The sequence below is a fragment of the Dasypus novemcinctus genome, chromosome 12 (assembly GCF_030445035.2).
Source record: "Dasypus novemcinctus isolate mDasNov1 chromosome 12, mDasNov1.1.hap2, whole genome shotgun sequence".
NCBI lineage: Eukaryota > Metazoa > Chordata > Mammalia > Cingulata > Dasypodidae > Dasypus > Dasypus novemcinctus.
This window is the reverse complement of record NC_080684.1, coordinates 106,460,401-106,476,404: the sequence shown is the minus strand read 5'-3', so window position 1 is coordinate 106,476,404 and position 16,004 is coordinate 106,460,401. Positions and strand designations below refer to the sequence as shown.

General features: G+C 36.4%; 1 protein-coding gene across 1 annotated transcript in view; it reads left to right on the top strand.

Annotated features, from left to right (window-relative positions):
- The window catches only part of SMC1B (structural maintenance of chromosomes 1B), a 102,119-nt gene that overhangs the window by 49,537 nt on the left and 36,578 nt on the right, over window positions 1–16,004 (top strand). The window contains exon 12 of the mRNA XM_004453419.3: window positions 9,977–10,123. Within this exon, the coding sequence (XP_004453476.2) occupies window positions 9,977–10,123 (147 nt within the window). The remainder of the gene's footprint in view (window positions 1–9,976; window positions 10,124–16,004) is intronic.

Sequence of the window (16,004 nt, the reverse complement as noted above, 5' to 3'; positions counted from 1 at the left end):
GCTTGAGCCATATCCACTTCCCTGTATTCTTTTTTTTTTTACATTTTAAAAAATTTACTGAAGTAAATCACTTATACATAAACAATAAGTGTATAGTAAAAGTTGTGAACTTACACAGCAAACAAGCATAATATCATGCAGGGATCCCATACATCACCCCACCACCAACACTTTGCATTATCTTGAGACATTTGTTAGAAATTATTAAATAATATTGTCAAAATGTTACTAACTATAGTCCTTATCTTACATTTGATGTATTTTTCCTCCAACACACCCTATTATTATTTGTTAAATATATTTTGTGACAGAAGTGGTAAACTTAGAAAACAAGCATGCACATGTGCAGAATTCCCATACAGCACCCCTCTATCAACACACAACTCTGTGGTGGAACATTTGCTACAGATTGTAAGATAATAGCAGACTATTACCAGGTCCATAGAATACAATTGGCACACTTTTTCCATATTCCCTCATTATCAACACAGTACATCTTTGACATAGATGCATGAATATTACATTACTGTTAACCACAGTCCATAAGCTACTCCAGTTGTATTTTTTCCATTCTTCTCCATATTCCTACCACCCTGCAATAGTGATGTACATCTGCTCTAGCTCACAAAGGACACTCTTGCATATGTACCATCAACCACAATTCTCATCCACTTCTGGGTTTACTGTGCTGTTCAGTCTTTAGATTATTTTCTAGCTTTCTGTCAGTTGACATTTACATCCCTAGACTACCCTTTTCAGCCACATTCCCATTTATAAACCAGCTGTTTAACCATAATGTGTTACCATCAACTCTGTATTTCTACACTTTTACAGTAAAGTTAATTAAAACTTCTACATACATTAAACGTCAGTAGTCCATCTTAGTCCTCATCTTATCTCCTTTAAGAATCCACCACCCACCACCAGGTTTTGAAGTTGTTTTCCTACATTTTCTTCTAGAAGCTTTATGGTTCTTACATTTCTATTTAGGTTTTTGATCCATTTTGAGTTCATTTTTTTATAAGGTGTGAGATATGGGTCCTCTTTCCTTCTTTTGTCTATGGATATCCGGTTCTCCCAGCACCATTTGTTGAATGCACTGTTCTACCCTAGCTGGGTGGGTTTGACAGGCTTGTCAAAAATCACTTGACCATAGATATGAGGGTGTTTCTGAACCATCAGTTCAGTTCCATTGGTCTATGTGTCTGTCTTCATGCCAGTACCTTGCTGTTTTTACCATTGTAGCAAGGTAATAGTCCAGAAGTGAGAGCCCTCCAACTTTGCTTTTCCTTTTTAAGATGTTTCTGGCTATTCAGGACCCTTACCTTCAAATAAATTTGATAATCATGTTTTTCATTTATTTTTTAAAATGTGGGTAGAAATTTTATTGGTATTATATTGAATCTGTGTATCAATTTGGGTAGAATTTGACATCTTAATGATATTTAGTCTTCCAATTTGTGAGCATGGAATGTTCCAATTATTTGGGTCTTTTTTGATTTCTTGTAACAATGAGGTGTAGTTTTCTGAATACAAGTGCATTTGGTTGAGTAAATTTATTCCTAAATATTTGATTCTTTTAGTGACTATTGTAAATGGAATTCTTTTTCCCCTAACTTCCTCCTCAAATTGTGCATATAGACAGCATATAGGTGGCTCATATTTTCTTATCCATTCCGTGTCTTTTGATTGGGGAGTTTAATTCATTAACATTCAATGTTATTACTGTAAAGTAAGTTCTTATTTCACCCATTTTGACCTCTGGGTTTTATCTTTTGTATTTTATTTTCACCATTCTTTTGAGACTTAGAGTTACTTTTACTGGTAAAATCATCATTTCTAGATTCTCTTTCAAGTCTGCCTCCTGTCTTTTATTTTCAGGTTGTAACACACCCTTTAGTATTTACTGCAAGGTTGGTCTCTTTGTTATAAACTCTCTCAGTTTCTGTTTATCTGTGACTGTTCTAAACTCACCCTCATTTTTGAAAGACAATCTTGCCAAATATAAGATTCTTGGCTGGAAGTTTTTTTCTTGCAGTATCTTAAATATATCATGCTACTGTCATCTTGCTTCCATGGTTTCTGATAAGAAATCAGCACTTAATTTTATTGGATATCCCTTATATGCTATACATTGCTTTTCTCTTGCTGCTCTAGAATTCTCTCTTTGTCTGTGGCATTTGACATTCTGATTAGTATGTGTATTAGTCAGCTAAAGGGGTGCTGATGCAAAATACCAGAAATCAGTTAGTTTTTATAAAGGGTATTTATTTGGGGTAGGAGCTTACAGATATCAGGCCATAAAGCATTAGTTACTTCCCTTACCAAAGTATTTCCACATGTTGGAGCAAGATGGCTGCCAATGTCTGCCAGGGTCCAGGCTTCCTGGGTTCCTCTCTTCCCAGGTCTTGCTTCTTTCCAGGCTCAGCATTCTTCTCTCCCTGGGGCTTGCTTCTCTTTCCTCTGTGTGCTTACTTCCTGGGGCTCCAGCTTAAGACTTAAGCATCAAACTCCAACATCAAAACTCCAGCATTAAGAACCCTCATCTCTGTCCTTTGCCATGCCTTTTTTCTGTTAGTCCCTACCCACCAAGGGGTGCCCTACTGGCACAAGAGGTTTACCTGATTACTTAGTCAAGTAAACCTCTGAATCCAGTATAATCTAATATTGCCCAGAGGAAAAGATCTGTCTACAAACATAATCCAATGTTTCTTTTTGGAATTCATCAATAATATCAAACTGCTACAGTGTATGTCTCAGAATTGGTCTGTTTGGATTTATTTGGATGGGAGTACATTGTGCTTCTTGGACATGGATATCTATGTCCTTCAATAGGGTTGGGAAATTTTCTACCGTTATTTCTTCAGATATTCTTTCTGCCCCTTTTCCCTTCTCTTCTCCTTCTGGGACATCCATGATACATATGTTTGCATGTCTCTTGCTGTTATTTAGTTCCCTGAGATCTTGTTCAATTTTTTCCAATCTTTTCTTAATCTGTTCTTTTGTGTATTTGCTTTTGGAGGCCATGTCTTCAAGCTCACCAATCCTTTCTTCTTCCTCCTCAAATCTGCCATTATATGATTGCAGTGTATTTTTAAATTCATTTATTGCACCTTTCATTACCATTAGATCTGCTTTTCTGTGTATGCTTTCAAGTTTTTCTTTGTGCTCATCCAGTGTCTTCTTAATACCCTTAATCTCTTTAGCCATCTCATTGAATTTATTAATGAGATGATTAGTTTTCTCAATTCCTTTATGTCATCTGGAGACTTACCTTCTTTCTTTAACTGGGCCGTATCTTCCTGTTTCTTGGTGTGGATTGTAATTTTTTGTTGGTATCTTGGCATCTGGCTTACTAGATGTATTTATTCTGGGTGCAATTTCTCTCTTTAGTTTAGGGCTTTCTTGCCCTTTCTCCCTTGCTGGTTGTACAGTAGGAGCCAAGGATGTAGTTGGTGCTATAAGATGTGGAGCTTCAAGCTGCCCTCATTGTCCCAGGGACCAACGAAGCTTCTCCCAACTTTCTCCTTTGCCAGGGGTAGGAACAGAGCCATAGCCCTGTGTCATAATTCAAGTTGTGAAGGCCTAGACTGTAGTTGCCTTGATCGTCTTCATTTTTGAAAGCCAGATATAGAATTTTTGATTGACAGTTTTTTCTTTAAGAACTTTAAAGTTATTTCCCTACTATCTTCTGGGCTCCATGGTTTTTGGTGGGAAATCTTCTGTAAATCTTACTGAAGATCCCTTGTATGTGACAAATCACTTCTCTCTTGCTGCTTACAAAATCCTCTCTTTGTTTTTGGATTTGAAATTTTGTTATAATGTGTCTTGGTTTTGATCTACCATGGTTATAGTTTGTTGAGCATTCTGGCTGTGTATATATTCATGTCTTTTATCAGATTTGGGAAGCTTTCAGCCATTATCTTTTGAAATAGCTTTTCTGTCCTTTTTTCTCTCTTTTCTTTCTGGGACTCCTGGAGTGTGTGTTCATTTTTCTTCATTGTTTTTTTCTTTCTGCTTCTCATGTTAGATAATTTCAATTGTCTTCTCTTCAAATTTGGTAAGCCCTTTTCCTTCCTGTTCAAATCTGCTTTTGAATCCTTCTAATGAGTTTTTCATAATAATTATTGTGCATTGCAGCTCCAAAATTTGTTTGGTTCCTTTTTATAATTTATTTGTTTATGTTGTTCAAATCATGTTTTCCTAATTTTTTTATTTCTCTGTATATGGATTTCTTTAGCTCATTGAACATATTTAAGAGAGTTGATTTAAAGTCTTTTACTTATAGTTCCAGTGCATGATCTTCCTCAGGGATGATTTCTATTTTTTTTTCTTCCTGTGCATGGGCCATGCTTTCCTGTTTGTTTTTTAATTTTTTTGTTGAGAACTGGACATTATGAATATTATGTTATTATAACTCTGGAAATGTAGTTCTCTCACTCTTCTGGATTGTTTAGTTGGTTGGTTTTGTTGTTGAGGGCTATAGCTATCAATTTGTGACTTTTTTTTTTTTTAAAGATTTATTTTTATTTTTTATTTCTCTCCCCTTCCCCCACCCCCCATTCCCACCCCGGTTGTCTGTTCTCTGTGTCTATTTGCTGTATCTTCTTTGTCTGCTTCTGTTGACGTCAGTGGCACGGGAACTGTGTTTCTTTTCGTTGCGTCATCTTGTGTCAGCTCTCCGTGTGGGTGGCACCATTCCTGGGCAGGCTGCACTTTCTTTCATGCTAGGCGGCTCTCCTTACAGGGTGCACTCCTTGCACATGGGGTTCCCCTATGCGGGGGACACCCCTGAGTGACACTGCACTCCCTGCGCACATCAGCACTGCGCATGGGCCAGCTCCACACGGGTCAAGGAGGCCCAGGGTTTGAACCGCGGACCTCGCATGTGGTAGGCAGACGCCCTAACCACTGGGCCAAGTCTGCAGCCAGTTTGTGACTTTTCAAACTACTTTCGCACCCAAATGGGGAATGGAAAGAGAAAAGAGGGGGGGAAATAGGTATTGCCTCTTTAGGACTCCCCTGCCACTTTTGCTTTGGGGTAAGTTGCAAATATCTGAAATAGCTGATCAAAAGTAGTACTGAGATAACCGTACGCAATCAGATCACACACACGCCAGATTTTGGAGAACTCAGTCCTTAGAGCCCACCCTGGCAGCACCAGAATGCACCAGGAGCCCGGGTTGTAGGCCCCATCACTGCCTGTCATGTGGTTGGGGATGGCAGATGGTAGCCACTATAGAGGGTGAAATTCACCAATATTTACCACAATTTACAAGCCTGTTCATCCACCTTTTACCTGGATGTTGCACTAGACTATACTTTTAAAGAGTTGAATCAGACAATTCCTGCCAGTTCAATAGATATTTTGGTTCAGGGATCAATTCCTAGAGCTTCCTAGTCTATCACTTCCCACAATCCTCCCAATACATTATTGCTTTGTAACCTCTTCTTTTCCTCATATATTAGGAGTATTTTCCATACATTAAACTTTTAAAAATTTCTTTTCATATATCAAACATAGTAATTTTTATTTGGCATACATTGCAAATATTTCAGTGCCTTAAAAGTAATAGATGCTCATTGTAAAGATTAAAAAAAGTACAGTAAAGTATAAAAGTGAAAATTATCCTTATTTTCACTATATAGAGGTAATTCTTAACATTTGGACTTATATTATCCTATACTTATTTATGCATTTATTTGCACATACTTTTTAAGAATAGTAGAACTTGCTCATATGCACATTATTTTAAACCTAATTTTTCACTCAGCATTGTATCACAACTTCCCACTTCAGTAGTTTTTCATAATTTTTAATGCTTGCATAATATTCCATTTTACAAGTAATTTAACCATCCACATAATGTTGAGTATGTGGTTTCCAAATTTGTTATTACAGGGAAACGGATGTAGTCAGTGGTTGAGCACCTGTTTCCCATGTATGAGGTCTTGGGTTCAATCAGTACCTCCTTTAAAAAATTTTTAAAAATAAAAAACTAGGAAAATCAAGTTTGTTATTACAAATAATATAAATTATACATACTTCTTTATACAGTTGTCTTTTGGGGGGGTTAAATTACTAGCAGTGGACAGTAGGATCAAAGATTAGGCCCATTTTGAAGATTGTTAGAGATTGCCAAATACTCTTTTAGAAGTATTACACTCAGGGAGTGGGTGTAGCTCAAGTGGTTGAGCGCCTGCTTCCCACATACAAGGTCCCAGGTTCAATCTCTGGTACCTCCTAACAAAAAAACCAGCTCTCATTGGAGTATAGATATAGCTCAGTGGTTGAGCGCCTGCTTCCAATGTATGATGTCCTTAGGTTCAGTCCCCAGCTCCTAAAAAAAAAAGTATTACACTCATTAAAAACGTTGTAGAGTACCTGTTTCTCTAAACCCTTCTCAGTATTGGACTATCATTATTTTCCATCTCTGCCAATTGAGAAGAGGCCAAAATTGTAAGCTTTTGTTTTAATTTGTTTCATTAATGACATTGGGTGTAATATCATTGTTATTGAACATTTATGTATGTAAATTATGTTTTGTTCTTCAACCATTTTATTGTTAGAATGTTTGACTTTTTCTTACTCATTTATAAGTGCTCCCTCTAATGTGTAAAGGAGAGTAATCCTTCAGCTGTTATATAGATTCCTCTGTTTTTCCCATTTGACTTTTGGTTTTTGCTTATGTTATATAGAGATGTGTTTTCATACTTTTAATCAACTATATCACTCTTAACCTTTTAGATATTGTTATATATATGTATAATTGGGTTTTCTTTACTTTGAGATCAAATGCATATTCACTTAAATTTTCTTGACTTTTAATGGTTTCACCTTTTATGTTTTAGTTTTAATCTGTCTGGAATTTATTTTGGTATATATTATTAGATTTAGGTATTAGCTTTTTTCCTAAATGAGTAATTACTTATCCCAACATTATAAATAACTGAATAATTTATCTTTCCCTACTCATTTAATTCAGTTAAATAATAATCTCATTATCATACTCTAAATTATTAATTATACTTTGTTCCTTTCACCTAGTATGAGTTCTTACCTCTATTTCAGTTATTCTTCGTACCTATCTTACTGTATATTTACAGTTACAAACTTGCTGAGATTATTTTAGAAAATAAACCAATTATATATTATAAGTAAAATATTAGCCTATGGGTACTGCAAAACAAGCAGGTCTAAAACTAAAGTCATATTCTTTTTTCTAAATCTTGATCTCTTTCCTATATTCTTTAACTCAATTCTTGTATCATCATTACAGTCAAATGAAATACTGGTTTTCCCCAAGGCTTCTCTTTGTTTTTTTGTTATTGAAGTGTATCATTCATGCATGAACATATATAAACAGTAAGTGTATAGTAAAAGTTGTGAACTTACAAAACAAACATGTATGACATCATGCAGGGCTCCCATACATCACCCCACTACTACCATCTTGCATTATTGTGAACATGTGTTACAAATTATGAAAGAACATCATCAAATTATTAAGACTAACTATAGTCCATATCCTACATTTGGTGTGTATTTCCCCCAGCCCTCCCTATTAGTGTTTTTGTTCATAAACCATGTAATTTATCTATAAAGTGTACAACTAATGGAATTTAGTATAATGACAGAGTTGTGCTTTCATCACTTCAATCAATATTGGAGCATTTCATAACTCCAAAAAAACAACAAAAACAAATCACTATCATACTCATATGTTAGCACTACTAATTACAAATCCTATGAAGTTCTTTCACCATTTCTATTCATTTATAAACTACTTTTTACCAATTCCACACAGATTAACCCAGAGATTCTTTTTTAACCTTCTATATCCAAACAGTCCCCAGGTTTTTCTGATTACATCTCTTAAATATTTCTCAGATCTCTTCCCTTTTCTTCACTCTAAGTATTATTGACTCTTTCATCATCTCTGACTTGGCTTTGACACATCCATTTTCCGAATAGATACCAGGATGGTCTATCTAAAGCTCCTACCTGGCCAGTTCACTCTCCTCTTTGGTGTTACACTCTTCCATTCCAGTCTTCCTCTTCCCCTCTACAAGCTCCACCAGTCATTTCTCATTGGATTAGCTACATGTTCTTCCTGAAATGGCAAATGAAGAGCTCCATGCTTACTTTATTTCCAAGAAATTCCAAGATACCTGTGTTCCTTCGTTCTCCATTCCACCCCTGTGATGTATATACATGCACACCCCATCTGTTTATGCATCCCAGCCCCACCTCAGCATGACTGCCCTTTCTCTGGGAACCTGCTTATCTGGGTCAGCAACTACAGTTGCCTGCTTAACATTCCTCTCCCCTTCTTCTTTACTAACAAAATCTTTATTTTATTTTGTGCGACAATTTAGAAGTGGCCATTGGATGTAAATGGCAGTCATCAGGGGGCCTGCCAGGAACATTTCTTAATAGGACCTTTATATCCTTCCTCTCCTTTCCTGTCTTCTTTCTTGAAACACAATGCCTGGAGCTCTAGGAATCATTTTGAATCACAATTTTGAAGATTGCCGTATAAGAGATCCTCATGCACAAAACATATACACCACTAGTGACAACTTATAGTGAAGTTTGAGAGCAGCTTAGAGGCAGAAAAGTAGCAAAGCCCATGAGATTCCTCAGCTTTCAATTCAAAGAGTGATGAGCTATGGCCAGGCAAAAGCAGCATGTGTTGTGTCCGGAGGGAGAGGGTCCTGTCTCTCTCCCACTTTAAATATTTATGGGAAAATTAGAGGGCTTTCTGGTCAGAAAAATGTTTTTTTCAGAACAGAGCTTAGCTACAAGAATTGAGTGTCCATGCTATTGCTGCTACTATCAGCTAGAGATCTAAGGTTCATCCAAAGAGCCAGTTTAGACTTGATGAGCAAGCTCATTGCAAAACTAGTGGACTTGGGAGGGAAGGGGGCCCCCATAGCTTGACAGAAGATAAAGAACTTGTCTTTCCTTGAGGTATGATCCAGTTGTTAAGGATGGTAGAGCAATATTATAAAAGGAGTCTCAGTTCTTGTTAACTATGGAGCCACCAAGCAAACCCTGGACCTCTGGAATTCCATTTGTGAGAGAGAAATAAGCTTATTTTTTTGTTAAACATAACTGAATTTCATCCTAACTAGTACCTCATAAGATTTGGTGAAAACCTTCACCTCCTCCGGAAAACCTCCCGTGAATCTCTAGGCTGGGTTGAAACCCCCCAGTTTTCAGCTTCCAGATTATACTGACTATGTTGTTATCTTCTTGTCACTTTATATTGTAACAATCTGTGTGTATGTTTCCTTTCCCTACTAGCATGATTTCCTTGAGGGTCTGCACTGCATTTCACTCATTTTGGTCCGCCCATTGTTTAATGTAGAATGTCTCAAAAATAGCAGTCATGCAAGACACGTTTGTTTGAATGAAGACATGAGTGAAGACTTATATTTGTTGGCTTTTTTTCCTGCCAGTTCATGATATACGTGGTCTCATTCTGCTTTAACTAACTAATTAGAACATTTGCAAAGCATTGAGAATGGCTTTCATATCTGTATTAGGGAATGTAATATTTTTGGTATGCTAAAATTATCAAGGCTGTTTACAAGATGTGCTTCAGACTTGTGATGCCAAGTCTTTAAATTACAGGCTTACATAATGAAAACTATTTCGTATTAAATATAAATATTCTTAGTTTTTCTTCTCAATATTGAATATAAGTTTGGCACTAACCTGCAATTTATTTTGAACATTTTTAATTGCTGCCAACTTGTTGCCTAGAATTGCTTTGGACTTTGGAAAAACAGGGTTTCATATCTGTGGTTTGTTTATTGGTTAGTGTCCCTTCATAAAATAGGCATTATATTAATAGAGTTCAATAGAATATCATCTACAAAATCTCAACTGTAAAACTGTTACATTATGTCCTCTATTTTATATTCTTTATATACATTTCTCCAAGGTAAAATATTTTTCATTTTACAGACAGTAGCTCTTGATGGGACATTATTTTTAAAATCTGGGGTGATATCTGGAGGATCAAGTGACTTAAAATACAAAGCTAGATGCTGGGATGAGAAAGAGTTAAAGAATTTAAGAGACAGAAGAAGCCAGCTAATCCAAGAACTAAAGGTAAATCTATGTCAGAAAAACTATAGAATATTAAGCAGAATAATTGTTCTTACACTAATTTTTTGTAATAAAACTAATATGCTGGTAGATTTTTTAAAATTCAAATAGCACATAATGGCATAAATGCAAATTTTTAAAAATCTTTTTCTTACCCATTCTCACATGTCAGTAGTATTTGTAAACATAGTTTGATGTATAGCCTTCTGGAAATTTTCTCTATATATGCATGTGAATGTATTGTTTATACTTTTTAAAATAGACTTTTGCTATAAATAGTATTTTGCAATAAGCTTTTCATTTAATATCATAACATGGACATGTATGGTAAACCCTTTATAGGTGTTAGTGTTATTACTCCATCTTTAGTTGTTTAAATATTTCTCTAAGAAGAATTCCCATAAGTGGAATTTCCGAGTCTAAGGATATGTGTTTTTAAAACACTGGTAGATACTGCTAAGTTTTCATTATTAGAATGCCAGTAGTAGAGTGTTTATGTCCTTAGATTGCAGCATTGGGTATTAGCAAATATTTTGATCTTTACCAATTTGATTGATAAAAAAGTAATATCCAATTGTTTGAATATGCATTTCTTAAATTGTAACTGAAATTGAGCATTTTCTCATATTTTTATTGGTTCTTTGTAGTTTTTTTCTCTGTGAGCTGCCTGTTTACTTCCTGTGCACATTTTTCTATCAAATTTTTTGTTCTTTTGTTATCTACTTTAAGAGCGAAAAAAAACCACCTCTCATTGACTAGAAAGCAAATGTAGCTCAGTGGTGGAGTGCCTGCTTCCTGGGTTCAATCCCTAGTACCTCTTGAAAACACACAAATATTACAAAAGAAAGTTTAAAATTCTTCCTTCTGGTACTGTTGTTTTATTTAATTTTTTTTTTTTCATCTGGAATTTACTTTTGTGAATAGAGATCCAGTTTTATTTTCTTCAGCTGACTTGCCAATTTATCAAAGTATCATTTGTTGGATATTTTAACTCTTACTTGAAATGTCAACTATAACAGATACTAAATCAGTAGAATGGTTTTAATTTTTCTTCTATTTAGATTACCTCTTTTGTATACACAAATTACTAGGTTTTTTTTTTTCACTTTTTAAAAATTTATTTTTTATTTATTCCCTCCTCCAAGTTGGCTTCCTCATCTGTTTGCTCATTGTTTTTGCTTATTATTTTGTGCTTGTTGTCTGCTTGTTGTTTGCCCGTTGTCTGTCTTTTTGTGGTTTTTTTTGTTTTTTTAAAGATTTATTTATTTATTTAATTCCCTCTCTCCCCCGGGGGTCTGTTCTCTGTGTCTATTTGCTGCGTCTTGTTTCTTTGTCTGCTTCTGTTGTCGTCAGCAGCATGGGAAGTGTGGGCGGCGCCATTCCTGGGCAGGCTGCACTTTCTTTCACGCTGGGCGGCTCTCCTTACGGGCACACTCCTTAAGCGTGGGGCTCCCCTGCGCGGAGGACACCCCTGCGTGGTGCAGCACTCCTTGCGCGCATCAGCACTGCGCATGGGCCAGCTCCACACGGGTCAAGGAGGCCCGGGGTTTGAACTGTGGACCTCCCATGTGGTAGACGGACGCCCTCACCACTGGGCCAAGTCCGTTTCCCTGTCTGTTTTCTTTAGGAGGCACCCAGGAACTGAACCCAGGACCTCCCATGGGGAGGCAGGCACTCAGCTGTGTGACCCACATCTGCCCCCTGCTTGTTTGGGGTTTTTTTGGCTCATTGTTTGCTTGTTGTTTGCTCATTGTCTTTTTTGCTTGATATTTACTCATTATTTCTGCTCAATGTCTGCTTGTTTTTTGTTTTCTTTAGGAGGCACCAGGAACTGAACCTGGGACCTCCCATGCAGGAGATGGGTGCTCAACTCCTTGAGCCACATCCTCTTCCCGAGTTACTAGTTTTTCATTGAAAGAGATATTATAGCATGGTTACTCAACTAATTGTAATCTTTTTCTGTTAGTGTAAGATCTTATATTTTAGTCTAAGGTATAGAAATACTCAGTTTTTAAAGATTTTACAAATTTTGATTTGGCACAGAGAAAGTTCTGAGAAGTTGGCAACTCGAAATGAATCTTGCTTCCTATCCCTGTCTATACCAAGTCCCACCTGTATGTAGTGGACCAACTGGGTTCAAAGTGATATCTTGGTTCTGAGAAGACCAGCAAGAAAAGCTGATGTAGGGTTTCCTCTCCTTTTGATCTTTGAAGAGAGGTGGGGGAAGAATCAGGACGTAGGGGTATCCTGGGTGTATGTTAAGTATTTGTCCCATGTGAGAATGCCTGGTCTCCTTGATCCCCATGAAGCTAAAGAGTAGCTGAACAGGTAGTTTGTGACCTCCCTATTCCTAAGTTTGAACAAGTCCAAGTAGACCAGAGTGACATTCTTTCTTAATGTCTCAAAGAGGGGTCCTGGCAATCTTTTGTTCTAATTGCTGACCATAGGTATAGAGAATGCTTGTGGAGCTCCTGGCACTTAGGGTACTTTAATAAGCAAACTGATCCTCAGTGGGCAAAAAATATATATAAATGCATCTAAGATGGTCCAGGTGCCAGGCAACAATTTGAGCAAAAAAAGTAAAGGAGCATTCAGGAGATGTGGTACAGTGTCCAATTGTTCCCCTCAACCCCCCCAAAAAAATCTTTCTGGAACTAAAAACCACATTTTTAACTGTAGAATTCAGTAAATGAATTGAAGGATAGGTAAGTTTCCATTGCTGAGAATCAAACTAATAACCTGGAAGATAAGTGAATAAAGTATCTAATGAGGGGAACAAAATTACAAAGATAAATCATGAGGGAAGTAGAGACTTAACAGAGAGACTCAGGAGACTTGATATGAGAATAATATGTGTTCCAGAGGAAAAGGAACACAGAGAAGAGGAAATAAAAAAAGAAAATTTATCTAAACTGAGGGTCAGCCTTTAAGTTACCAGTTGAAAGGACAAACAAAGTTCCATGTAGGTATGATGAAAAAAGGCACAAGAGGGGGCGGCGGACTTGGCCCAGTGGATAGGGCGTCCGTCTACCACATAGGAGGTCCATGGTTCAAACCCCGGGCCTCCTTGACCCGTGTGGAGCTGGCCCGTGCACAGTGCTGATGTGTGCAAGGAGTGCCCTGCCATGCAGGCGTGTCTCCGCGTAGGGGAGCCCCACGTGCAAGGAGTACGCCCCATAAGGAGAGACGCCCAGCATGAAACAAAGTGCAGCCTGCCCAGGAATTGTGCCGCACACACGGAGAACTGACACAACAAAAAGAAACACAGATTCCCGTGCTGCTGGCAACAACAGAAGTGAACAAAGACGACACAGCAAATAAACACAGAGAACAGACAACCGGGGTGGGGGTGGGGGATGGGGAGAGAAATAAATAAATAAATCTTAAAAGAAAAAAACACAAGATAACCAAGATCTTGGTGTAATTTCTGAACTCTCTGGTTATAGAAGCAATGTTTAAAAATCCCCCCCCCCAAATTTCCTTATAAATATAGATATCTATATTTTGCCTATTTTATATCTATATAGACTTCTAATCTACAAAACTGGATAAGATTGTGGAATAATAGCTACAGGCAACTGAGTGAAAGGACTGCAACCCAAGATACCATTTACCTTTCATGAATCTGAAGATATGCAGATTCAAAGAGTATCATCCACGTACTCTATTTGAGACAAGTATTAGAGAAAGTACTCTTAGCAACACTTTAATTAGAACAGAGATCTAATTAAAATAAACTGATAGTGCTAAACTAACTCAGCAAAACCTAGGAATTGGAGATGGAGAGAGGAATAAATGAGTTCTGGAGATCTCAACTGTGAGGAGAGGAAGAAAGAATATTCTAAAGATTGAATCTTCACAGGGACAAGGGTGGAACTAGAGTGTCATAAAGTATATTAGAACTTCTAAGTTACACAGGAACAAATAACAAAGCAACATACACAGGGAATAAAATTCTGTCAGTCATTAACCGTAATCATAAATGGATTTAAGTCTCTAGTAGGTCAAGACTGTCATGGGTTAAAAAAAAAGCTTAGCTAAATGTCTGACATTTACAAGAAATCCTCTTAAAATTAAGTGTTAAATAATGGGATGAGCACCTGACAAATACCAACAAAAAGAAAGCAGGAGTGACAATATCAGACAATGTGAAATTTAAGGTTAAAATCCTCATATATATAATAAGCTTTTTTTTTCATTTTTTAAGTTAATAGATCATACAAAATATAATAAGCTTTTAATAAATATTTTTGAATGAATGAAGAAAATCATCGTGTAACAAAAGACAAGGATCTTCATTACAAACCTAAATATTTTTAAAAAAGAATACTTAAAATTATGGTGATATACACGTTTCACTGTTCCTTTTTTTAAAATTGGGCAGAACTCGTAGACAGAAACAATAAACCTAGATGAATAAGCAATAACCTAGATAAATTAATAAACTCACTGTAATAGATCTATTTAGAGACTGTGTAGCATACTGGTTTGACTAAATCATGGGATCTGGAACCAGATTACTTAAATTTAGATCCTACTTCTACCACTTACTAGCATTGTGGCTGTAGGCAAGTAACTTAAATGTTTTTATGCTTTAGTATGCTAAACCATAGAATAGAGATAATAGCAACTATTTCATAGCATTGTTGAGAGGATTAAGTAGGTTAATATGTGTAAACTTCATAAAACAGTGGTAGGTGCTCAATATTTATGAGCTATTTTTTTAAATATCCACAAAACATTTATAAACACTAACCATATACTTGACCACAATGAAAACCTCAGTTTTCAAAAAGTAAAAGAGCTTTTTTTTAGGTCACATTTCCTCATTATATTTATGTATTTATTTATTCCTCATAATTTAATGAAATTTAAAATTGTGTGAAAAGTTTGGCAAGGTCCCATATGTAGCCTCTGCCTCCAGCACGCAGTTTCCCCTATTAACAGTTTGAATTAGCACTCTGAAACAACCAGGCTCTTACCTACTTGGGATGTGTCTATTTAATGATGGTTAAAATGTCCACTGTTCATTATGAGGATGTTTATGTGAAAAACACGCTTGGCTACCTCTTCATGATCTTCATCCTCGGGGAACTGGTAAAATCTCTTTAAATGGTGTTGATATATATGGTTATTAATATTTTCTGTTATCCTTGTCCTTAACGTTTTGAATTTTTATACTGTGTTTCTGTATTAGAAGCAAGCAATTGTCTCTATGTTACAATTAGGCTAAGTAAATTTTACAAACATTTTTTGAAACACTAATGAATTTCTAGTAGGTAAGAGCCTGGTTATCATTTGGTTCAACTGATAAGCCGATATTGATACATAATTATTCACTAAAGTCCGTAGTTACATTAGGGTTCATTCTCTGTATTGTATGGTTCTAGGGATTTTGACAAATGCACTGTCAAGTATCCATTGTCGTATAGAGAACAGTTTCACTGCCCTAAAATTTTCCTATACTCCACCTGTTCATCTCTCCCTGCCGCTTTCCTCCTGAACCCCTGGCAACCACCAGTCTTTTACTATCTCTGTAGTTTTGCCTTTTCCAGAGTGTCATATAGTTGGAATCCTATAGTATACAGCTTTTCAGACTGGCTTCTTCCACTTAGTAATACACATTTAAGGTTCTTCAGTCTCTTTTCAGGGCTTGATATCTCATTTCTTTTTGTTGCTGAGGTATTCCACTGTATGGCTGTTTCATACAGTTCTTTGGTCCACTTACCTGTGGATGGCCATCTCGGTTGCTTCCAAGTTTTGAAAATTATGAATAAAGCTACTATAAACAAAAAATAATAATTTAATGAAATTATAATGACCAGAAACTCTTGCTCTACATAGGAATTTAAAAATGCACTTGTAGATAGCTTTTTTGATCACA